The sequence below is a fragment of the Bubalus kerabau genome, chromosome 7 (genome assembly GCF_029407905.1).
Source record: "Bubalus kerabau isolate K-KA32 ecotype Philippines breed swamp buffalo chromosome 7, PCC_UOA_SB_1v2, whole genome shotgun sequence".
Lineage (NCBI taxonomy): Eukaryota > Metazoa > Chordata > Mammalia > Artiodactyla > Bovidae > Bubalus > Bubalus kerabau.
In genome coordinates, this window is record NC_073630.1 from 100,099,013 (window position 1) to 100,126,053 (window position 27,041).

Consider the following 27,041-nt stretch of genomic DNA (forward strand, 5'->3'; position numbering starts at 1 on the left):
CAAGAGTTATGTCTTGAACATCCAAATAGAGATGCTAAGCAAACAGTTGAACTTAGGAGTCTGGCATTCAGGGAAGAGCCTAGGGCTGGAGGTGTGGTTCTGAGGAATTCTAGACAGCATTTATGGCCAGGGGACTTGACGTTATCACCCAAGGAATGAATAGGTAGAAAACAGGTCAAGGACTGAAGTGACCTGAGGTCAGGAGGACAAGAAGGATCCAGCAACAGATACTGAGCTGGAGACTCTAGCATGGGGACAGAAAAGAGAGTATTTCAAGGCCACTGTTGCAACAATGAATAAGAAAGTTTACAATAGCTAGGAGATGGAAGCAACCTAGATGTCCATCAGCAGACAAATGGATAAGAAAGTTGTGGTACATATATACAATGGAATATTATTCAGCTATTAAAAATGTATTTGAGTCAGTTCTAATGAGGTGGATGAAACTGGAGCCTATTATACAGGGCGAAGTAAGTCTGAAAGAAAAACACCAATACAGTATATCAATAACCTCAGATATGCAGATGACACCACCCTTATGGCAGAAAGTGAAGAGGAACTAAAAAGCCTCTTGATGAAGGTGAAAGTGGAGAGTGAAAAAGTTGGCTTAAAGCTCAACATTCAGAAAACGAAGATCATGCCATCCGGTCCCATCACTTCATGGGAAATAGATGGGGAAACAGTGGAAACAGTGTCAGACTTTATTTTTCTGGGCTCCAAAATCACTACAGATGGTGACTGCAGCCATGAAATTAAAAGACGCTTACTCCTTGGAAGGAAAGTTGTGACCAACCTAGATAGCATATTCAAAAGCAGAGACATTGCTTTGCCAACAAAGTTTCGTCTAGTCAAGGCTATGGTTTTTCCTGTGGTCATGTATGGATGTGAGAGTTGGACTGTGAAGAAGGCTGAGCACTGAAGAATTGATGCTTTTGAACTGTGGTGTTGGAGAAGACTCTTGAGAGTCCCTTGGACTGCAAGGAGATCCAACCAGTCCATTCTGAAGGAGATCAGCCCTGGGATTTCTTTGGAAGGAATGATGCTAAAGCTGAAACTCCAGTCCTTTGGCCACCTCATGCAAAGAGTTGACTCATTGAAAAGACTCTGATGCTGGGAAGGATTGGGGGCAAGAGGAGAAGGGGACGACAGAGGATGAGATGGCTGGATGGCATCACTGACTCGATGAACATGAGTCTGAGTGAACTCCAGGAGTTGGTGATGAACAGGGAGGCCTGGCGTGCTGCAATTCATGGGGTCGCAAAGAGTCGGACGCGACTGAGCGACTGATCTGATCTGATGGAATTTAGAAAGATGGTAATGACAACCCTGTATGTGAGACAGCAAAAGAGACACAGATATAAAGAACAGACTTTTGGACTCTGTGGGAGAAGGTGAGGGTGGGATGATTGAAAGAATAGCATTGAAACACGTATATTACCGTATGTGAAACAGATGACCAGTCCAAGTTCGATGCATGAAACAGGGCACTCAAAGCTGGTCCACTGGGACAACCCAGAGGGACGGGATGGGGAGCGAGGTGGGAGGGGGTTCGACACGAGGGGACACATGTACACCCGTGTCTGATTCATGTCGCTGTATGGCAAAAACCACTACAATATTGTAAAGTAATTAGTCTCTAATTATAATAAATAAGCTAATTTTAAAAAAAAAGAAAGCATTGGGAATGAACCACTGAATTTGAGTAACATGTTAATGCATAGACTCTGCTTTTAAAATCACTTTCATACCTACACTGTTGTGTCATTTAATTTTTGAAAATTAAAGATGTTTTTCACAAACAACTCTGCCGTATTTTAGTCACGCTGCAGACGGGAGGATACTGAGAGCTCCCACTCTTTGTAATAAACTTGAAACAAGTTTGGTGCACCAACTTTTCAATAATCTATGTTTCACTCATAAATAAAAAGAGGTAGGAAACAAAAAACATCGCTCTAACATCTTCAACTTATTTATGGATTTACAAGTAGGTAGTGTTTTGTTTTGGTTTGGTTTTTCAGTTCTTTTCTTATCTTCATTTACCTCCTGACTTTAGGGCATTTAAAATGAACCAATGTAATTTTGTAAAGTAAAAAAAATAAATAAATAAAAATAAATCAATGAAAAAAAAATTTTTTTTAATAAAATGAACTGTCCCCATACCCTATCCCAGGAAACCTTTATAAAAATGATTTCTCAACTTTTTTTTTCATATTTTATTTTTAATTGGAGGATACTTGCTTTACAATGTTGTGCTGGGTGTACAAGCTGTACAACAACTTGAATCAGCTGTAAGAATACTTATATCCCCCTCCCTCTTGAATCTCCCTCCCACCCATCCCCCACTCTTAACTTCTTTAGGACAACTCAAGACCATTTTGGCAAAGAATCGTTCCCCTTTCCTATTCCCTCACTTTATTTCCACACTTCATGTAACAATGTATTCCAGCTGATGAAGACAGAAATGTATGTTCTCCAGGCACCTACAAGAGCTGTCACGTATCTGTTAGAAATGCAGCTGACTTATTTTCCAGAGACAAGAAAACCAGTTCTTGAAACAGAAATCCTTGTGTCCTGAGACCGTACGCAATTTTCTCTCTAAATGACTAGCAGGACATTTTTCTTTTCTTTCCTTCAAAATCTTAAGCAATGAATATTTGAAAATATTTGATATTACAGATAATATCAAATAATCTTTCATGTGGACAAGGATAAAGAACAGAGCCACACATAATCCAATACTGAAATTTGCAGTGTATAAAGTTCAAGAAACTCTCCTTTGGTAAAGTATGTGCTGAGCCTTGAATCCCCTGAACTGGGCTCATTCCAGCATTTCTTATGCAGTTCCATATGCAAATCCTCCCTGAAATCAAGACTGAGGATATTTGGTTGTAAAGGCTTAAAAGGATGACCAAATCAGTTCATGACAAATGGAGGTAGAAAACTGACCTGAGTGCTGTGGGTACATCCATGCATTATACTAAAAACTCATTTGTATAAGGCACATGTGTTTAATAAAAAACGTGTCTCATTTGGAGTCAGAAGACCTGAGATTAAATCCCAGGTCTTAGTGGTAAATCTCTGACCCAGTCCTCTAATCCATAACATTTAAATCATAAAATAATCATAATACAAATTTAAACCTTAAGATAACAAAAATTCCTGCTTTAACTTCCATATAAGTTTGTGAAAACAAAACTAGATAAAACAGATGTAAGTGCTTTGTAAGCTGGCAAAGGCTTTACAAATGTGAGGTAATATGTGTTTGTGCACATATGTGTATAAGTGTGTGTGTGTGTGGGCATGACTGTTTGGGATCCTGAATTCATTAATATACAGCTCTTTATCACTTCAGGAATGACAATCCAATTTTAACTTGTAAAACTCCTGCTGTGTCTTGTCTCTGGTCATCAGCACCTCTAGAAAGCAGTTGACAAGGGGATTAAAATTTAAATCCAGCAATGCTTTCTTCTTTTAGCATTTCTGGTTAATGATTTATTGGGATGATGGAAGAATATGGTTAAATTTAATTGATCAATGGATTTAATGGAAATACATCTGCTATTTTCTCAACTGAAAAAAATATATGAGGAAATAATAACAGCCCACAACTTCAATTCTCTTTCTTATTTTGATTATGAAGTCCCAAAACTTTCACTTAGTATAGTGAAGTTATAGTTAAGTATTAATTATACTTAATATAAAAGTATATAGTTATATATATATATATAATATACACATTAGTATATATATAAATATATATCAGAGAAGGCAATGGCACCCCACTCCAGTACTCTTGCCTGGAAAATCCCATGGACAGAAGAGCCTGGTAGGCTGCAGTCCATGGGGTCGCTAAGAGTCGGACACGACTGAGCGACTTCACTTTCACTTTTCACTTTCATGCATTGGAGAAGGAAATGGCACCCCACTCCAGTGTTCTTGCCTGGAGAATCCCAGGGACGGGGGAGCCTGGTGGGCTGCCGTCTATGGGGTCGCACAGAGTCGGACACGACTGAAGTGACTTAGCAGCAGCAGCATTAATATATACATACTATATAGAAGTATATATTAAGTAAAATTATACTTAATATAAAAGTATATAAAGTATTAATTATACTTTATATAGTATCTATAACAACAGGCCTTGCCCCTCTAGGTGCATGCATGAGTGCTAAGTCATTTCAGTTGTGTCCTACTCTTTGCAACCCTACAGATTGTAACCCCCCAGGCTCTGTTGTCCATGGGATTCTCAGGCAAGAATACTGGAGTGGGTTTCCACGCCATCTTCCAGGGGATCCTTCCAATCCAGGGATCGAACCCATGTCTCTTTGTCTCCTGGATTGGAAGGAGGGTTCTTTACCACAAGTGCCACCTGGGGAGCCCTTCTAAATAAACTATAGCAGTTTTGTACTCCTTTGCTGTACCTTCCTGAATATTTTCACCATGTTATAACCTAGAAAGCATGCTATACAGGACATAACGTGAAGAGGAAAAGGCATCATGCTTAATCAAAAACACTTCCAAAATGTTAAATTCTTTTATATATATATATATATGTGTGTGTGTGTGTGTGTGTGTGTGTGTGTGTGTGTGTGTGTTATCATGAGTAAGTTATTTTTGCAGTTCTCTGAAGAAGAGGCTGAACACAACTTGAAGGTACTTACTTGCCCGTGAGGAGCTCATATACTAGAATTCCCAGGGACCAAAAATCCACACTGAAGTCATGCCCTTTGTTGAGAATGACTTCAGGAGCTACATACTCTGGAGTTCCACAGAACGTCCATGTTTTCTGTCCAGATCCTATTTTCTTAGCAAATCCAAAGTCAACCTAGAAAAGAAGATCAAAGAAATCTTCAGAGATCATAAAACTCACACTCTTCTTTAAATCTCCCTTGAACTTCTTAAGGGTTTCCCTGATAGCTCAGCTGGTAAAGAATCCACCTGCAATGCAGGAGACCCTGGTTCAATTCCTGGGTTGGGAAAATCCACTGGAGATGGGATAGGCTATCCATTCCAATATTCTTGGGCTTCCCTTGTGGCTCAGCTGGTAAAGAATCCGTCTGCAATGTGGGAGATCTGGGTTCGATCTCTGGGTTGGAAAGATGCCCTGGTGAAGGGAAAGGCTACCCACTCCAGTATTCTGGCCTGGAGAATTCCATGGACTGCATAGTCCAGGGGGTCGCAAAGAGTTGGACACTACTGAGCAACTTTCACTTTAACTTCTTCAGTCTTCTTTCTTTGCCTCCACCCTCCCCTTCACACCACACACACATACTCACAAACACTGACTCTCTCATTCAGGGCCAAGGGTAAACCTCATTACACTGGAGAAAGTCCCATGCACACATCTCTACACCCAGGACTCCTAGAGGACTAGAGGGCTGGTTTAGGAAGGGGCTGTGTGCTGTTCTCAGTCACTCAGTTGTGTCCAACTCTTTGAGACCTCATGGATTGTATGTAGTCCACCAAGCTCCTCTGTCCATGGGATTTCTCAGGCAAGAATATTGAATTGGTTTGCATTTCCTTCTCCTGGGGACTTTCCCAACCCATAGATCGAAACTGCGTCTCTTGCAGCTCCTATGTTGGCAAGTGGATTCTTTACTGCTAGTGCCACCTGGGAAGCCCTTTAGGAAGGGGAGATCCTTCCAACCAAGGTGAAGTTCAGGACAAGCAGACCAGTAATTTTCAATATCAACAGTGGCATTCATTAGGAAAAGAAAAGGGGACAGTGACTGACACTTTTGCACTTCATATCATAAAAGGAAATTGAGGATTTGGAAAAGGAACCATTGTTGAGGAAAAAAGGGCTTAAAATTCTAAACAGTCTTGAAAAACCTTTGTGCACAATGCCTGCAAAAACTTCTCAAGGCTGGGAGTCAGAAGTAAAAGCCAGGATCATCCCATCTCAACTTTGGCTGGACTCTGACACCCTCAGTCCCTCTCAGGGTGGTGGGCGATGGGTAGCACTTGGATTAACTTATTTATTCTGAAAAAATACAGTCTGCACTTACAATTGGCCGAGCTCTGTGCTATAGATACAAAGTGGACTAGAAGAACTTTGGAGTACTGGGATTGCTTAAACAGACATGTGAGAATAATAAAATGCCACGTGAGGCATGATACAGAAGATGATGTAAAGTATAAACTCAGAGAGCCCAAAGACATGGACTTCTGGCACATCAGGGAGAAGATGGCTGGGGAAGATGCCATTAGGAGCTGACAGCTGAGCTCAGTGCTGACTGAGCGTTGGGAACTCTCCCAGGGTGATGTATGGGCACTGCCCTCATCTGTCGCTTCAGAATAGGTCCCTCCACTTCTCTGAGACTCTATTCAATGAATTCTGTGCACAGAATAGAGACTGGAAATAAGACTGGAGCACAGAAGACCCACTCTTTGAATCGAGGCTGTGTATATGACTGAAGTTCTGCCCTGCAAAACAAACAGCTGGTTTCCTTCCACGGGGTGACTTCGCGTGTAGCTTTCATCTCCAAATACATACAGACATTATTTTAGTAAAACCACCCTCCACCTCCCTCAAGTAAACACACACAAATTATACCTGGGCTTCAACATGCACATTTTAATAGCTTTATTACACATGGACTATCTCAATAATATGGCAGTAATCTTGACTAAAAAAATTAAATAAATCAGGTTAACATCAAAATAGGCCCTCATCTAAAAAAAAAACATGGATCAGTCAACTATAAAATCCAGCCCTCATTTCTTTATTCAAGTATTAATATTTAAAATATTTGTCTTACTTTTAAAAATCTCTTAGAAATTGATCTTTTTACTAATGCTTTTTGTTATGTATTAGAAATTTTTCCTAATATTTCCTTATTAGAAAGAGGGAATTTAAACAACCTAATTTGAAGCAGGTTTTAACTGTTTTCTTTCATCTACCAAAAGGACTCACAATGATTATACCTAAGAGATGGCTGGGAATATTATGAAATTAAAATTTGCAACTTACTGAGGCTAGCATATCTACTTACTCCTGAGAGGAAGAACCAATATGAAAATCCTAGCTAATTTTTTAAAGACAAATTTAGGAGACAAGAAAACAATGCTTATACCTGCATTTTCACGAATGCAAATGGAAATATTATATTTTGTTGTTTTATAACAGCCTTTCAACTCATTTTTTAAATTGCAAGTAAGTTTTCCTTTTAATGATGACTTAAAGTTCATTAGATACTGAAGATACATTTTTAAAAGTGATACATTTTAATTTGAGTATCTGGTTTTGCTTTTGTACTTACATACTAACTGAAAGAGATGGCAGTAATTACGTTAAAATTTAAGACTTATGAAAATTTCCCACTTTCTTTATCTCCTTTGATCTTATCAGCTTTAGTCTAAACCATCTGGTTGGAGAAAATCAACACTCAGACCTCTCTAAAGTGAGGTGCCAAATAGAAGTTCCCAGATCTTCTGATGTGAAGCTCTGTGTATTCTCTATAAAAATCCACACTACCTCTGTCTTGAACCAGCATGGATACCACTACAAAGCTTCAAACTTTTATTTAACCCTTTCTCTTTTAGGCAACAGAAATGTAAGTTCTTTCCTTTATTCAATGAATGTTTATTGAAAACCACTATGTACCAAACACTAGGGTACAGACAAAGCCCCCAATCTTCTTAGAGTTTACATTTACGAGAAAGAAAGAAAAAATAAATAAAAATATATTATCATATAACCAATAAGGACCTACTTATTGTTCCCTACAAGTTCCCCGTAAGTTCCCTACTGTGTAGCACAGGAACTCTACTCAGTATTTTATAATAACCTACAAGCTAAAGCTGAATCTCCAGTCCTTTGGCCACCTCATGCGAAGAGTTGACTCATTGGAAAAGACTCTGATGCTGGGAGGGATTGGGGGCAGGAGGAGAAGGGGATGACAGAGGATGAGATGGCTGGATGGCATCACTGACTCAATGGACATGAGTTTGAGTGAACTCCGGGAGTTGGTGATGGACAGGGAGGCCTGGCATGCTGCAATTCATGGGGTCGCAAAGAGTTGGACATGACTGAGCAACTGAACTGAACTGAACTGCACAAGGGAAAAGAATCTGAAAAAATCAAAATGACTTTGCTGTGCACCTGAAACTAACACAACATTGTAAATCAACTATACTTCAATTAAAACTTTGACAATATACAATAGCATACATAATATTACCAGATATTAACATATGCTATGGAGAAATATATAAACATGTACTGAGATCAATATGAATTACACTCTAAACAGGGTGATTAGAAAAGCCTCTCTGGGGAGGTAGCATTTACGCAGATTTGAGCAGAAATCTGCATGAAATAAAAATAAGAGCTCTGTAAAAAATCTGAGCAAGAGTGATCCTGACAGATAAAGAGCTAGCACCAAGGCCCTAGCCTTCGGGAACATGCGTGGTGAAGATCAAGGATTGCCAAGAAGGCCACTGTGGCTGGGCCATAGTGTGTGAGGAGAAGAGGCAGGAAGTGAGGCCAAAATTGTGGAGTGGCCCAGTAAACCACAGAAAGAACTTCAGACTTTTTTTCTAGGAGGCCATTGGAGGATTAAGAGAAGAGGTGTGCATGACATGACTAATGTTTCAAAAGGATCATTCTAGAAGAAAAGAAAATAGAGACCTCCTCTTTTTAAAAAAGCTTTTTTTTTTTTTCTTAGCAGAACTGAGCTTTTAAGAAGAATCTCTGGAGAAGCTACACTCAGGTTTTCCCTTGTCACTATTAAATTCTCATTATGAAAGTCAACTGAATATTATGCTGAAATCTTAAAAACATTGCCTCTGAAGATTTTAATAAACCAGAAGGTTCTAGGATGTTTCTATACTTATAGCAATGATTGGTTCTTTCAGAAAGAAAAAAAGAAAAAAAAAAATTAGCACTGTGGCTTGATGGAGCTGGTATCCAGTAAATGCTAGCTTTTTCCCAGAAGTTTCTCTCAGGGACAGAAAATTTGTCAGATATTGGTTCTCTTGGTCATATAAAAAAAGGATACAAAATGACCAGTCTAATTAAGCCAGATGATTCATGGGACACAACATTCCAAAAAAAATATTTATGTGGCATTTTCAGGGCACTTTCTTTGCCCAAGTCTAGACAAGGGTAAAATGGAATCTGTTTATTCTGTCCACCAATAACCAAAGAGGATTTTGTGTTCTTGTGATACTAAGGTCCATCCACTGAAATGGACAAGAGTGGATGGCTTCCACTGAGGCAACAGTGGGTGAGAGAGGCAAAAGTATGGGATGCATGAGTCTTTCACAGCAACATCCCATTCTTTCTGGAGCTCTGGTGACTCCCCTGAAAGACTTAGAGTGCTTAGTCAAAAGTAGAAAGGATAATGGGGTGCTTTGCATACATAAGAGCAAACAAAAAAATCAAACTGCAGACTTCCTCAGTGGTCCAGTGATTAAGAATCCACCTTGCAACGCAGGGGATGCAGGTTCAATCCCTAGTCGAGGAACTAAGAGCCTGCATGCCTCGAAACAACTAAGCCCCAGTGCTCTGGAGCCTGCATGCCACAACTAGAGGGTCCGTGGGGCACAATGAATGATCCTGCACTACGCAACTAAGATCCCCTGTGTCACAACTAAGACCTGACTCAACCAAATAAAAATAAAATCACTGGAGGTTCATCTCACATGATGCTGCCTCTTTGAAACCCTTGAATTTACAAAATTAATTCCTTTCTCTTACACAGTTCTTTAACAGATTCTGTTCCACAATGACCTACCCTTTGGCACCATCTTCTAGTTGCCTGGGAATAAATCTAGCTCCTTGGGGAAAGGCATCACATCCTAATAATTTTTTACCCGCTACAGCATTTGTAGCACAACAGATGTTCCACATGTGTTTGGTGAAAGAATCTGAATGAAGCGATAACCCTTAACATGTTTCAGTATGATGTATTTGTATCAGATCAGATCAGTCGCTCAGTCGTGTCCGACTCTTTGAGACCCCATGAATCGCAGCACGCCAGGCCTCCCTGTCCATCACCAACTCCTGGAGTTCACTCAGACTCATGTCCATCGAGTCAGTGATGCCATCCAGCCATCTCATCCTCTGTCGTCCCCTTCTCCTCCTGCCTCCAATCCCTCCCAGCATCAGAGTCTTTTCCAATGAGTCAATTCTTTGCATGAGGTGGCCAAAGGACTGGAGTTTCAGCTTTAGTATCATTCCTTCCAAAGAAATCCCAGGGCTGATCTCCTTCAGAATGGACTGGTTGGATCTCTTTGCAGTCCAAGGGACTCTCAAGAGTCTTCTCCAACACCACAGTTCAAAAGCATCAATTCTTTGGTGTTCAGCCTTCTTCACAGTCCAACTCCCACATTCATACATGACCACAGGAAAAACCATAGCCTTGACTAGACGAACCTTTGTTGGCAAAGCAATGTCTCTGCTTTTGAATATGCTATCTAGGTTGGTCATAACTTTCCTTCCAAGGAGTAAGTGTCTTTTAATTTCATGGCTTCAGTCACCATCTGTAGTGAATTTGGAGCCCAGAAAAATAAAGTCTGACACTGTTTCCACTGTTTCCCCATCTATGTCCCATGAAATGATGGGATCGGATGGCATGATCTTCGTTTTCTGAATGTTGAGCTTTAAGCCAACTTTTTCACTCTTCTCTTTCACTTTCATCAAGAGGCTTTTGAGTTCCTCTTCACTTTCTGCCATAAGGGTGGTGTCATCTGCATATCTGAGGTTATTGATATTTCTCCCAGCAATCTGGATTCCAGCTTGTGTTTCTTCCAGTCCAGCGTTTCTCATGATGTACTCTGCATATAAGTTAAATAAACAGGGTGACCAAATACAGCCTTGACATACTCCTTTTCCTATTTGGAACCAGTCTGTTGTTCCATGTCCAGTTCTAACTGTTGCTTCCTGACCTGCATACAGGTTTCTCAAGAGGCAGGTCAGGTGGTCTGGCATGCCCATCTCTTTCAGAATTTTCCACAGTTTATTGTGATCCACACAGTCAAAGGCTTTGGCATAGTCAATTAAGCAGAAAGAGATGTTTTTCTGGAACTCTCTTGCTTTTTCATTGATCCAGCGGATGTTGGCAATTTGATCTCTGGTTCCTCTGCCTTTTCTAAAACCAGCTTGAACATCTGGAAGTTCACAGTTCACGTATTGCTGAAGCCTGGCTTGGAGAATTTTAAGCATTACTTTACTAGTGTGTGAGATGAGTGCAATTGTGCGGTAGTTTGAGCACTCTTTGGCATTGCCTTTCTTTGGGATTGGAATGAAAACTGACCTTTTCCAGTCCTGTGGCCACTGCTGAGTTTTCCAAATTTGCTGGCATATTGAGTACAGCACTTTCACAGCATCATCTTTCAGGATTTGGAATAGCTCAACTGGAATTCCATCACCTCCACTAGCTTTGTTCGTAGTGATGCTTTCTAAGGCCCACTTGACTTCACATTCCAGGATGTCTGGCTCTAGGTCAGTGATCACACCATCGTGATTATCTGGGTCATGAAGATCTTTTTTGTACAGTTCTTCTGTGTATTCTTGCCATCTCTTCTTAATATCTTCTGCTTCTGTTAGGTCCATACCATTTCTGTCCTTTATCGAGCCCATCTTTGCATGAAATGTTCCTTTGGTATCTCTAATTTTCTTGAAGAGATCTCTAGTCTTTCCCATTCTGTTGTTTTCCTCTATTTCTTTGCATTGATCGCTGAAGAAGGCTTTCTTATCTCTTCTTGCTATTCTTTGGAACTCTGCATTCAAATGTTTATATCTTTCCTTTTCTCCTTTGCTTTTCACTTCTCTTCTTTTCACAGCTCTTTGTAAGGCCTCCCCAGACAGCCATTTTGCTTTTTTGCATTTCTTTTCCATGGGGATGGTCTTGCTCCCTGTCTCCTGTATGGAACCTCATTCCATAGCTCATCAGGCACTCTATCTATCAGATCTAGGCCCTTAAATCTATTTCTCACTTCCACTGTATAATCATAAGGGATTTGATTTAGGTCATACCTGAATGGCCTAGTGGTTTTCCCTACTTTCTTCAATTTCAGTCTGAATTTGGCAATAAGGAGTTCATGGTCTGAGCCACAGTCAGCTCCTGGTCTTGTTTTTGCTGACTGTATAGAGCTTCTCCATCTTTGGCTGCAAAGAATATAATCAATCTGATTTTGGTGTTGACCATCTGGTGATGTCCATGTATAGAGTCTTCTCTTGTGTTGTTGGAAGAGGGTGTTTGTTATGACCAGTGCATTTTCTTGGAAAAACTCTATTAGTCTTTGCCCTGCTTCATTCCGTATTCCAAGGCCAAATTTACCTGTTACTCCAGGTGTTTCTTGACTTCCTACTTTTGCATTCCAGTCCCCTATAATGAAAAGGACATCTTTTTGGGGTGTTAGTTCTAAAAGGTCTTGTAGGTCTTCATAGAACCGTTCAACTTCAGCTTCTTCAGCATTACTGGTTGGGGCATAGACTTGGATTTCTGTGATAGTGAATGGTTTGCCTTGGAAACGAACAGAGATCATTCTGTCATTTTTGAGATTGCATCCAAGTACTGCATTTTGGACTCTTTTGTTGACCATGCTGGCTACTCCATTTCTTCTGAGGGATTCCTGCCCGCAGTAGTAGATATAATGGTCATCTGAGTTAAATTCACCCATTCCAGTCCATTTCAGTTCGCTGATTGATAGAATGTTGACATTCACTCTTGCCATCTCTTGTTTGACCACTTCCAACTTGCCTTGATTCATGGACCTGACATTCCAGGTTCCTATGCAATATTGCTCTTTACAGCATGGGACCTTGCTTCTATCACCAGTCACATCCACAGCTGGGTATTGTTTTTGCTTTGGCTCCATCCCTTCATTCTTTCTGGAGTTATTTCTCCACTGATCTCCAGTAGCATATTGGGCACCTACTGACCTGGGAAGTTTCTCTTTCAGTATTCTATCATTTTGTATTCTATCATTCTATCATCTATAATCTTCACCAAAAATGAATTAGCAACTATATGCCGATGTTAAAGATGACAAAATGAAAGTCTAGGGAGATTATGGAAACTGGAGATGAGACTGTAATGAGGGTCCAAAGTAACCTTCCCATTATACATAAATTCATGAGTAAGTAGATTTTTAAGGGAAAAGGAACAACATATGTTAAGCACACTGGTGGGATAAGCTTCACTGTCACTTAATAAGTACAGCTAATAATGGTCTGGCAAAAAAGTACACAGTTAGAATCAATGATTACTTTTAGTTTTCAAGTTAGGAAATACTTGACACATACAAAACAATGTGACATATATGCAAATTTTAATGCATGAAAATAAAAACACCCCTGTGTCCACCTCCAGTTTAGTAATTAGAACAGAACTGATACAGCAGCATGCTTTGTTCCTGCCACACTGTTCTCCTGTCACACTGTCCTCCTACCCCTTGCCAAGAGGTCACCATTACCCTGACTTTTGTGTTTATCATTTGCTTGCCTTCACTTCTAATTTTCCCACATATTTAATTATCCTTACATGATCCAGTCTATACTTCTAGAAGCTGCTTCAGTCATGTCCAACTCTTTGCAACCCTATGGACTGTAGCCTGCGAGGCTCCTCTGTTCATGGGATTCTCCAGGCTAGAATACTGGAGAATGCTATATAGTTACAATTTTTAAAATTTTTAGATAAATCTTATCAATTCTTGGACAAACTGCCTTTTTTTCACTTAAAACTATATTTTTGAATTTAGCCCATATTGGAGTACGTTTATACTGCTGTATCACACACCATTGAAAGAATATGCTATAAATGTTCTAAACTTTTTTGAAAAATGATTTCCCATCATGATGCCATAGATGAAAATTTGTCTTATATCTATTAGTGTGTTATCACAAAGAAAAGTTTCTATTAGCATCATTTCTCATCTTGCTTACTGGACATGTGTAAGGTAGAACTTCTGAGTCAATGATATGGTATGTTCAACTTCACTACACATTTTCAAGTTAATTTCCTTAGGTACTATATAAGCAACTCCTTCACCAGCAGCAGTGATTAAGAGTTGCTATTGCTATATATCCTCACCATCCTTTAGTGACATCAACTTTTATTTTTTGCCACCTGTAAGATTTTCTGCTGGTAAAGAATATGCTGGCAGTGCAGGAGACCTGGGTTCAACCCCTGGATTGGGAAAATCCCTGGCAGAGGTCATGGCAACCCACTCCAGTATTCTTGCTGGAGAATCCCCATGGAGAGAGGAGACTGGAAGGCTGTTGTCCAAAAGGGTTGCAAAGAGTCGGACATGAGCGAATAAGCCATTAAGTATTATATCAGTCAGTTCAGTTGCTCAGTCGTATCTGATTCTTTGTCATCCCATGAACCACACAGCATGCCAGGCCTCCTTGCCCATCACTAATTCCTGGAGTCCACCCAAACTCATGCCCATTGAGTCGGTGATGTCATGCAACCATCTCATCCTCTGTCGTCTCCTTCTCCTCCTGCCTTCAATCTTTCCCAGCATCAGGGTCTTTTCAAATGAGTCAGCTCTTTGCATCGGGTGGCCAAAGTATTGGAGTTTTAGCTTCAACATCAGTGCTTCCAATGAACACCCAGGACTGATCTCCTTTAGGAAGGACTGGTTGGATCTCCTTGCAGTCCAAGGAACTCTCAAGAGTCTTCAAAACCACAGTTCAAAAGCATCAATTCTTCGGTGCTCAGCTTTCTTCACAGTCCAACTCTCACATCCATACATTACCACTGGAAAAACCATAGCCTTGACTAGACGGACCTTTGTTGGCAAAGCAATGTCTCTGCTTTTTAATATGCTATCTAGGTTGGTCATAACTTTCCTTCCAAGGAGTAAATGTCTTTTAATTTCATGGCTGCAATCACCATCTGCAGTGATTTTGGAGCCCCCAAAAATGAAGTCAGCCACTGTTTCCACTGTTTCCCCATCTATTTGCCATGAGGTGATGGGACCAAATGCCATGATCTTCATTTTCTGAATGTTGAGCTTTAAGCCAACTTTTTCACTCTCTTCTTTCACTTTCATCAAGAGGCTTTTTAAGTTCCTCTTCACTTTCTGCCATAAGGGTGGTGTCATCTGCATATCTGAGGTTATTGATATTTCTCACAGCAATCTGGATTCCATCTTGTACTTCTTCCAGCCCAGCGTTTCTCATGATGTACTCTGCATAGAATTTAAATAAGCAGGGTGACAATATACAGCCTTGATGTACTCCTTTTCTTATTTGGAACCAGTCTGTTGTTCCATGTTCAGTTCTGACTATTGCTTCCTGACCTGTATACAGCTTTCTCAAGAGGCAGGTCAGGTGGTCTGGTATGCCCAACTCTTTCAGAATTATCCGCAGTTTTTTGTGATCCACACAGTCAAAGGCTTTGGCATAGTCAATAAAACAGAAATAGATGTTTTTCTGGAACTCTCTTGCTTTTTGCATGATCCAGCAGATGTTGGCAATTTGATCTCTGGTTCCTCTGCCTTTTCTAAAACCAGCTTGAACATCTGGAAGTTCACAGTTCATGTATTGCTGAAGCCTGGCTTGGAGAATTTTGAGCATTACTTAACTAGAGTGTGAGATGAGTGCAATTGTGCGGTAGTTTGAGCACTCTTTGGCATTGCCTTTCTTTGGGATTGGGATGAAAACTGACCTTTTCCAGTCCTGTGGCCACTGCTGAGTTTTCCAAATTTGCTGGCATATTGAGTGCAACACTTTCACAGCATCATCTTTCAGGATTTGAAATAGCTCCACTGGAATTCCATCACCTCCACTAGCTTTGTTCGTAGTGATGCTTTCTAAGGCCCACTTGACTTCACATTCCAGGATGTCTGGCTCTAGGTCAGTGATCACACCATCATGATTATCTGGGTTGTGAAGATCTTTTTTGTACAGTTCTTCTGTGTATTCTTGCCACCTCTTCTTAATATCATCTGCTTCTGTTAGGTCCATACTATTTCTGTGCTTTATCAAGCCCATCTTTGCATGAAATGTTCCCTTGGTATCTCTAATTTTCTTGCAGTGATCTCTAGTCCTTCCCACTCTATTGTTTTCCTCTATTTCTTTGTACTGATCACTGAGGATGGCTTTCTTATCTCTCCTTGCTATTCTTTGGAACTCTGCATTCAGATGCTTATATCTTTCCAGTTCTCCTTTGCTTTTTACTTCTCTTCTTTTCACAGCTCTTTGTAAGGCCTCCCCAGACAGCCATTTTGCTTTTTTGCATTTCTTTTTCTTGGGAATGGTCTTGCTCCCTGTCTCCTGTACAATGTCATGAACCTCATTCCATAGTTCATCAGGCACTCTGTTGATCATATCTAGTCCCTTAAATCTACTTCTCACTTCCACTGTATAATCATAAGGGATTGCTTTAGGTCATACCTAGGAAAGACTAGAGATCTCTAGTGAAAGAGAAAAGCGAAAAAGTTGGCTTAAAGCTCAACATTCAGGAAACGAAGATCATGGCATCTGGTCCCATCACTTCATGGCAAATAGATGGGGAAACGGTGGAAACAGTGGCTGACTTTATTTTTCCAAAATCACTGCAGATGGTGATTGGAGCCATGAAGTTTAAAGACGCTTACTCCTTGGAAGGAAAGTGGCTGGATGGCATCACCGACTCAATGGACATGAGTTTGAGTGAGCTCCAGGAGTTGGTGATGGACAGGGAGGCCTGGCGTGCTGTGATTCACGGGGTCGCAAAGAGTCGGACACGACTGAGCGACTGAACTGAATAGTCTAGTGGTTTATAGACCATATTATATTGTGATTTTAATTTGCACTGCTGCCCCGCTAGTAATTTGAGCTAAAGCATTATAATTTGTTCTGATATCAGAGAGAGTTCCCCTTTCCCATGTTCTCATCTGCCCTCAGAAATGTCTTGGCTGTTCTTGGCCCTTGGTCAGTCTGTATAAACTCTAGAATCAGCTTTTGCCAAGCTTCAGGGAAAGCTCTCCTGGAATTCCACTGGAAGTGAATCAAATCTGCAGATCCTTTTGGAAATTATTGATACCTTTAGAATGTTGACTCGTCCTATTTTTAAACTCAGTACATCTTTCTGAGTGAGTAAGGGTAATGCTAGCCACAGCAACAAACATCAAGAAAGTATAAACCCTTAAACTCTACATTAATTTCCTTCTTCCTCACATAATGGGTTTTCCTGAGCAGTAGGGAAATCTCCAAGTAGTAGCTCAGGGACACAGACTCCTTCCATCTGAGGGCTCTACCGACCTCCAGTCGGCTGTGTTCATTGGCCATAAGCCAGAAAGACTGAATAGAAGTCAGCTGCACCACACACCATCAGCCCAGGTCAGCTCACATTTCATGAGATAGAACTATGAAACACCATCACAATGAGCCATACAAAAGGTGGGGGATGGGGGAGGATACTCTAGCTCTGTGCCCTAAAGAAGAGAGAATGAATCTATTATTTTAGGTCTTTTAGTATCTTTCTATAACTTTGTATAAGCTTCTCAATAAAGCTTCTACACATTTTGCCAGATTCATTCCTAGACACATAGTTTATTTATATGATATGTATGCTTTTTGTAAATGGCATCTGTATTCCTATTTATCAACTATGCTTCTGGTATTTAAAAATACACTGAGTTCTTGCTTTATTAATCTCACAATTAGCAACCATATTGAACTTTCTGCTAAATTCTGATAATTTGCTGTTATATTCTGGATTTCTACAGTTAATCATGTCACATGGGAAAACAGGTTTTGTTGTTTATGTTCCGATCTTTCTTTAAATTTTATCTATATCTGACTGCATTGGGTAGAACCTCTGGTAAAATAGAAGTACTTATACCACGACTTTTAAAAGCATAGCTTCAAATGTTTCATCATTATGGTTACTCTAAATTTTTGTTAGGTATCTTTCAATGGATTAATAAAATTTATTTCTATTCCTAGTTGCTAAGAGAATTTATCATGACTGAATGTAGAAACATCAAAATTGCCTCTGTAGCTATTGAGGTAATTATTATATGTAATTGTTTTTATTTTTTAATCTATTAAGTGGTGACTTGGTTAGATAAAATTTTTAATGTTAAAAGCAATGCTTGCTTTCCTGAGATATAGCCAGCCTCCAATGATTTGCATTAATTGTACTATTCAGTTTGCTAAGATTTTGCTTATAAGTTTTACATTTAATTCATGAGTGAGGTTGGACATTAATTTGCCTTCCTTAGGCATTTTGTTTGAAGAATCAAGTTTACACTAGTTTTATAGAATAAGATGGAAATTATCTTGCACTGTATTCTAAAGAGTCTGCATAAAATTCATATTGAAAATCCTTGAAGTAAATTTTCTAGATCTCACGTGTTATGGACTGAATGTTTGTGTCTCTCTAAAACTCCTCTTAAAACTCTAGTCCTCACTGTGATGATATCTGGAGGAGGGGTTTTTGGGAGTAATCAGGTCATAAGGGTGAGGCCCTTATGAATGGGATTTGTGCCCTTAGGAAAAAAAAAAAAACAAAACAGAAGAAAGATGATTTCTCTCTCTCTCTCTCTCTCTCTCTCTCTCTCTCTCTCTCTCTCTGTGCCATATGAGGACACAGAGAAGATGGCTATCTGCAAACCAGGAAGAGAACTCTCACAGGCCCCAACCATTGATATATATATATATATACTGTATACTATATTAGGGTTTCCCAGGTGGCAAAGAACTCCCCTGCCAATGCAGAAGACAAAAGAGATGCTGGTTCGATCCCTGGGTTGAGAAGATCCCCTGGAGGAGGGCATGGCATCCCATTCCAGTATTCATGCCTGGAGAACCCCATGGACAAATGAGCCTGGTGGGTACACAGTCCACGTGGTCACAAAGAGTCAGACACGACTGAAGTAACTTAACACACACATATACACACACCTATAATGCATTATATATAGCAACAGAGCTGCTCAAATAATTTCGAATCCATGTAAATCTCTGCTATAACTATAGTCATGTTCACTCATAACAGCATTTATCTATAATACTTCTCTTTTTCTTTTGTTCAGTATTTTCACAGTTTGTTAGTTTTATTAGTCTTTCCAAAACATCCTGGTTCTGTATCCTTTTATTTTATGTTTAATTAATTCTTTATTTTTTCCTTATTTATTTTTTATTTTATTTTATTTTATTTTTTCCTTCTCTTTTCTTTTTACCCATTTTCCATCTTCTTAAGTTGAATGCATATTTAGTTCCTTTTTAGCCTTCTTTACTTCCTACTTGAAACATGAAAAGTTATAAACATTATTCCCACTATCATTTAGTTGCAACACATATGTGTTGATGTGTAGTATTCTCTATTGTGCAACTCAGTTCTATAATCTTGTTAAAATCTCTCCTTCACTGATCCTTGAATTATTTTGAAATATCCTTAACATTCCAACAAGATGAATCTTTTTAGTAGTTTCTTCCTGATTTTTAAATTTTGTTATTGATTTTTATCTTACATACTTTGATGTCACTGAACAAAACCTTTACGTTCTTATTTTGGGAGTGAGGAGCAAACTGCCTCATCGGCCTTTCATTCATTCTTCTATGCTAAGCAGTGTACTAAGTCTAGCAGTAAATACTGCAGCACAGTCTGATATTATGAGGCAATCAGGGTAGAGGGGCCGAAAGATCATAAAGAAATAGGTAATAATACCAACATTTAATGTGTTTTCTTTTTTTTTAATGTGTTTTCTTATACCATACTCAATAGAAATAAGATTAAGGTATTCTGTGTGAAAATGAGGTATACTATTCAAATGAGTTAAATAGCTTAATCATACAGAGCATTTATTGATGAAAGACAACTGAGATTTATTGTATTACAACAAAGTTTTTCCTGCAGAAGGCTAGCTACTGTATAAATTCTGCTTGGGTTGAGAACAAGGTCATTTTTTAATTCTTTAAATACTGTCCTACATCTTAGTATCAACTCTGATTCATTCATGATAACCAGAAGGAGGACTTGATCATGATTGCCTTCAACAGCTCTCCTTCGGCCTTGAAAGAAAAATTTAGGAAAATATTGGATGGGCAGATAAGAGTTAGTGATGTGAGAATCTCCTTGGTCCATTAGTAGTATCTGCTAATCCTTAATCTCCAACCTAGTATTTTTCCCGATGGAGACAGCTTGGACCACATGGGCTCCTTGTGGGACTGAACCAGTGTGGCATTCTCAATCATGAATCAGGGAAGAAGAGTAGAGTTAAGTCTTCATCCCTCATACAAACACATTCTCTGTAATTAAAACCAAAGAGCAAGCCTCTGTAGTTTCTAAGGAGACACTTTGAAAATCCAGACCTTCTTCCTACTTAAGTCTTTTCTCCAGGCTTTAGCTGGTTAGTCTTTGCTGGGGGTGAGGGAAGCCTTTCTTTACTATAGTCCTTAGATATCTGACCTCTCACTGATATTGCTAAGAAATGATAAAGGGAGATGAAAATGCCACTTATTAAAATTTGAAGAATAAGGCCAAGGTCATCCTTTAAGGAGTCTTTCATCCTCGAGTTCATTAATGTCTGAGTCTGGGCTGCCCAGTGTCCACCCAGATGTGCATTCCTGACATGCTGGGCACTACACCACTAGACTGCACTGCCCTTATCTCTACTGCGACCCCCTCAGGACCTTCTAGCAGAAGAAGCGCTGCTAGACTGCCAGCCCAATTTCTATTTTTTTTTTTAATTTGCTGAAACTTGCTTGATGATCCAGTATATGATCAAATGTGGTAAATGGCATCCTGTAAATATTGGCAACAATATTCTACAAATCAATTATATCAAGTTGATTAACTGTGTTGTACACATCTTCTAAAGTTTAATGATTTTCAGTCTGAATGTTCTTTCAATTTCTGTGAGAGGTATAGTCATATTTTCCTACAGTTGTTCATTTCTCCTTATGAGTTCTGTCATTCAGCTTCTTACTTTTGAAGGATTTTCATAGGTAATTGAAAGATCAGGATTTTTACATCATCATGGTAAAATGAACCCTTTATCATCATATGGTAACCCTTTCTATCTCTAGAAATACTTCTTCCCTGATACCAACATAATGAAACCTGCTTTTCAATTTGTTGAATATTTCCCAGACATATTATTTTCTATCCTTTTCATTTCAACCTGTCTGCACCCTCATGTTCTGGTCTGTCTCTTGTAAACCTCATGTAGCTGATTTTTATTTTTGGAATCTATTTGGCAGTGTTTGGTTTTTATCTGAACAGTGAAGTCTATTTACATACATTAGATTTCTTTCTCCTTTCAGATTGTGTTTTCTCTTTGATTTTTTTTTTCTAGGCTTCCTGTTCTCCTTTGTTGCCTTCTTTTAAAATGACTGACATCTTCTTCCACTTTGATTCCAATTACACCTACTCTCAGCTTACACGATGCTGTTTTTCAGTTATTTAGCATTTTCTCACAAAATGGCAACCCACTCCAGTATTCTTGCCTGGAGAATCCCAGGGACAGAGGAGCCTAGTGGGCTGCTGTCTATGGGGTCGCATAGAGTCGGACACGATTGAGGCGACTTAGCAGCAGCAGCAGCAGTGATAATTATTACATTATAGCATAATTTGGAAAAAATCTAACCACATGTTTACATTTTTCTATAGTCACCACTCCCTACTACATCTCAAACCTTTCATCAGGGATTTTCCGTCTCCCTTAAGCACATGCTTTGGATGTAAGTGGTTAACTCTTTATCTTTGTTGAAAAATGCCTTTATTTCACCCCTCTTGAAAGATAATTTCTCTAGATTTGTAAGTCAAGTTTGTTGGTTATTTTCTCTCACAATTTTAAGATATTATTCCATTGCATCCTGGTTGCTATGGTTGCTGTTGAGATGTCAACTGAAAGTATAATTTTTACTCCTTTATGTGCAAACTGTTATTTCTCTTTGATAGCTTTTAAAACTTTCTCTTAGCTTTGGTTCTGCACCATATTATAATAGCCAACATCCAAGATAGCCTCAATGATCCCCTTCTCCTGGTATTCAGAGGTGACCTCTCTCACAGTAAATCAGGCTGGCCCGACATGGCCAACGGAAGACACAGGGAAGTGCCAGTGTGACTCTGAGTCTTGGAAGATAGTGTAGCTATTCCTAGGTCTCTCAAATGACTCATCCTGGGGAGAGCCAGCCACCATGCCTTGAGGACATTCGATCCAGAAAGAGAAAGATTCATATGGAACAGAACTAAAGTCTCCAACTAACAGCCAACACTAGTTTGCCAGCCAGAGGAGTGAGTCACCTTGAATGCGGATCCTCTAGCCTGAGTCAAGCCTCCAGGTGACTGTGGCCCCAGCCAACACTTTGCAGAAACTTCCTGAGAGACCATAAGTCAGAACCATCCAGTTGAACCACTCCCAAACTCCTGATCTGCAGAAACTGTGAGAGTTCAACCAGGATTCTTGCTGTTTTAAGCCATTAAATTTTGGAGTGATCTGTTACACAAAAGCAGAATCTACAATAAATACAATTTGTCTCAGTTGGGATTTGTTGGACTTCCTTTACCTGAATGGGCTTTTTTATTTTAAATGTTTTCTGGAAAATTCTTAGCCATTATTCCTTTAAGTATTTTTATCTCATTCTCTATATTTTTACCTTGGACTCCAACTGAACATTTTAAGAACTTCTTGCTCTATTCTCCAAGTCTCTTCATTTCTCTTATTTTCAATCTTTTTTGAGCCTCTATGCTTTATTCTGAAATTTTATCTTTCAATTCACTGATTTTTCTCTTTACTTGTGAATCATCTAATATTTAACCTTTCCATTTTTCAAACTGATGTATAATTTATAAGTGATAAAATGCACAGACTTGGGGAGTACAATTCATTGAATTTTGATGCAGATTATAATCTTGTAACCACAACCACCATATGGTCAAGAGACAGACATTCCCATTATCTCAGAAACTTCCCTCCTGCCCTTCTGCAGTCAAATGATCCTCCCAGAGGCTACCATTGTATTAATTTCTACCATCTATTTTACAACTTCAATAAATGTAATCATAAAGAGGCTAGTAGAGGCTAATCTTCTGTATCTTCTTTTCGCTCAACATGCTTTTTAAAATTTATTCATGTTATTACCTATACTAATTTATTGTTGAAAAGTTGAAAGTGAATGTCACTCAGTTGTGTCCAACTCTTTGCGACCTCATGGACTATGCAGTCCATGGAATTCTCCAGGCCAGAATATGGAGTGGGTAGCCTTTCCCTTCTCCAGGGGATCTTCCCAACCCAGGGATCGAACCCAGGTCTCCTGCATTGCAGGTGGATTCTTTACCAGCTGAGCCACAAGGGAAGTCCATACTAATTCATTGCTTTATACTATTGAGAAGAGTTCGGTTAATGAATACACTACTATACATTTATACCTTCTATTGGTGATGATTATTTTGGCTCTTTCTGATTTGGGACTTTCAGGAAAAAGCTGTTATGAAGATTCTTGTCCAAAATTTTTGAAACATTATTTCATTTTTTGGGGATAAATACCAAGGAGTGAAATTTCTTCCAAGGAATAGAATTTCTTGTCATAGAATAGGTGTATGTTTGACTCAATGAGAAACTGACCAACTATTCTTCAAATGGTTTTCTAATTTTGTTTTCCTACTAGAAATTTAGGAAAACTTCCTCACCAACACTTGGTATTGTCAATCTTTAAAATTATAGTCATTCTAGTGGGTGTGAAATGGCACATCCTTATAGTTTTAATTTGCTTTTCCTAATGACTATTGATGGAGAAGGAAATGGCAACCCACTCCAGTATTCTTGCCTGGAGAATCCCAGGGACAGAGGAGCCTAGTGGGCTGCCATCTATAGGGTCGCACAGAGTCAGACACGACTGAAGCAACTTAGCAGCAATGACTATTGATATTACTTATTGACCATTCTTATGTCTTCCCTTGTAATTTTTCAAGATCTTTGATCATTTTTTACAAATTGGATTGTCTTTTATTATCGAGTTTTTTATATATTTCTGGATACATGTCCTTTGTCATGTAATGATACATTGCAAGTATTTTCTACCAGCTTGTGGCATGACTATTCATTTTCTTTACAATGTATTTTGATTTTGATAATGTTTTAATTTTGATGAAGCTTAATTATTAAGGACTACATGATTGTGCCCCTCCCCGCAAATTTGTATGTTGAAACCCTAAACCTCAGTGTGATAGTATCTGAGGGTAAAGCCCTTGGGAGCTAATTAAGTCATGAGGTGAAACCTTCATGAAGAAATTAGTAGCTCTGTAAGAAGAGACAGAAGAGAGCACTCTCTCTCTCTCTCTCCTCCATGCAAAGAAGACAGAGGACAGTTGTCTGTAAGCCAGGAAGTTGGCCTTGGCCACATATTAGATCAGCCAACACCTTGACCTTGAACTTTGCAGCCTCCAGAACTAAATAAATTGTTGTTTAAGCCACCCATTCTATGGTATTTTTGTAGTAGTAACCTGAACTTTTTATGCTTAGTACTATTTGTGTTCTAAGAAATCTCTATCCCATGTTGTAAATATATCATCTTATGTTTACGTATACTTCTGGATGCTTTATGGGTCCATGATCCAGCTTGATTTAATTTTTTTATATAATGTAAAGTGCAAGTCATGTTCCTTTTCTGTTGCCATGTATATCCAATTGTTTCCGCAATACTTGTCGAGAAAACTAGCCTTTCATCCTTTTCCAAAAATCATTTAACTATATATGTTTATTTCTGGACTTTATTCTTAGATTAAGCCATTTATCATACTGCCTTGATTACTACAGCTTTATAGTGAGCTTTATAATATCATCAGTTATTATAAATTCCTTTTTTATTCTTCTTTTTTCAAAGTGGTTATTGACTTTCCTAAACTGCATTTCTTTGTAAATTTTAGAATAAACATCTCTGTTTCTAAAAATGGCTGTTCCACCTTTTATTGCAATGGTCTTAAATATGTACATCAATTGGAGGAGACTGAACATCTTATCAACTATGGAGTTACACAATTTATGAACATAGTATATTTTACCTTTAGTTAGTTTTCTGTCAACAAAATTTTGTATTTTTCAATGTAGGGGTCTTACACATTAAATTTATTCATAATTTTTTTATAATTTTTGATATTACAAATGGCATTTTAATTTCATTCTTGAATATTTACTGCTAGCACATAAAAATTATTTAATAAATTTTTATTTGTATATTGACTTTGTACCTATAACTCTGCTTAATTTATTTTTCCTTTCCAGAATTTGTTGGTAGATTTTTCATGCTTTTCTACATAAACAATTGTGTTGTCTTCAAATAAAGACAGGTAGACTCTTCCTAATTTTTGGCCTTTCACTTCTTTTTTGTGTTTCATTTATTTTGCTAAGATCTCTGTTATAATGCTGAAAAAACTGGTGAAAGAAAATAATCTTGTTTTGTTCACAATCTAAATAGAAAATATTCAATATTTCACTGTTAGATACAATGTTAACTAAAGGTTTATCCTCCATATCTTATACACCAACGAGTGCTTTGAAATGAACAGCTGTATTGATGTGGATTTCACCCAGTGCTGTTCTTTTTTTTCAAAGTTTGAATGTCTATTGCTTGTTGCTCTATAATGTTTTCACACACTTTTATACATGTATCATAATTAACCTCAGCAAGATTAGTCCAATGCAAGCTTTTCCACCATTAATGAAAATTCCATTTAATATTTAATTTCAATTATGATATTCTGAATTTCTTAATAGAAGTTTTATTTGTGATGTTTTTTCTAAACAGGTTAGATCTTTTTTGAGAGGTTCTGTTCCTTACTCATTTGTTAGTTCCTCTCTTACTTTTAAAAGACTTAGACACATTTGTTTTACATTCTGTATCTGATTACTCCAATTTATGAGACTCTTACATTCCTGCCAAATAATGCTCCTGGCACTTTATCGCCTCACACATATTTTTATTTTATTTTATTGGCATGAGTTTATATTCCCTGGAAGTTCATCTCTGGGAATTCTCTGTAACTTGAATTGAAAGAATATTCTTCCAGAGAAAATATACTTTGATTCCTGGAAACTTGGTCATGCTACCAACATGGCTCCCTTTTCATTTAAATTTTTGCTTGGGCATTTCCATCCTGAAAGACTGGGCACCCAAAACTCCAGGAAAGCCGGCCTATGGCCAAGTATCCTTAGAGCAGACTCTTTGGTTCCTCTACCAAGAGACCAATAATGAGAAAAGCATGTCTTCTTGCATGTACTCTGCCTTTAGAAATTTGATACCCCCCTGCCTCCTTTTCCTGTTTTTCTGAGAGCACAATCTGTATGATCCCTGGCTCTGGACAATGTTCTCTGATTCAACTTCCCACATTGCCCAGGTCCAAAACTTGGTCTCCTGTTCCCAGAGGGTACAGAAACTAAAATAAAACCTCTCTAGGCCACCTAGAATCGCTGGGTGACCGCAAGACAGGAGATTCAGTGTTTGAGTTCCACCCTTCACTACAGACCAAGTTTGGTTCTCAGCCTCAGGGGAATCCAAATGTTGTCTTATAAACTCAGCCACGCATATAATACTGCTTTTCATGTTTCTTCCAGTACTTGAGACTTTTTGTAGTAAGAGAAAATCAGCATATTATATCTAGCTTGATATATAGGTAGAAATGGAAATATTCAGCATTTCTTAATCTCTAAAAGCTTTAGTTATTACTCTTCATTTGGCTGGTTAGCAAATGAGTTAGCTGGATGGATGGATTACAATGGCTACAGAAGAGATGCTTATAGACCTCTATACCTACAAAGGCAGAATATGATGCCCGATTTCTTAAAAACAGGTATTAAAAAAGAATGAATTTAATGGATATCTGCATCCCTCATGATTATTTTACTTCTAGAATATTCCAAAAGGCTTCTCTAAAGAGTTGTAAGATGCATAGCCAATGAAGGAATTGTGGAGAAGACAAGTGATCAAGGCCTTGAGTTAGTACCTCACCAGTTCTCAAAGCTGTCTTTCATAGATAAAGTAAAGCTTGAATGGATCAAAACATTTCTTGGAAGTTAGCCAGATTTCACAGGAAAGAACTTACTTTACTCCTTTCCTATGGAGAGAAATCACTTAGCAACTACACATAATAAAT

General features: G+C 38.6%; 1 protein-coding gene across 1 annotated transcript in view; it reads right to left on the reverse strand.

The window, feature by feature from the left end:
• Positions 1 to 27,041, reverse strand: part of PRKG2 (protein kinase cGMP-dependent 2) — a 115,717-nt gene that overhangs the window by 18,140 nt on the left and 70,536 nt on the right. Inside the window, exon 16 of the mRNA XM_055588906.1 lies at positions 4,662 to 4,825. Within this exon, the coding sequence (XP_055444881.1) occupies positions 4,662 to 4,825 (164 nt within the window). The remainder of the gene's footprint in view (positions 1 to 4,661; positions 4,826 to 27,041) is intronic.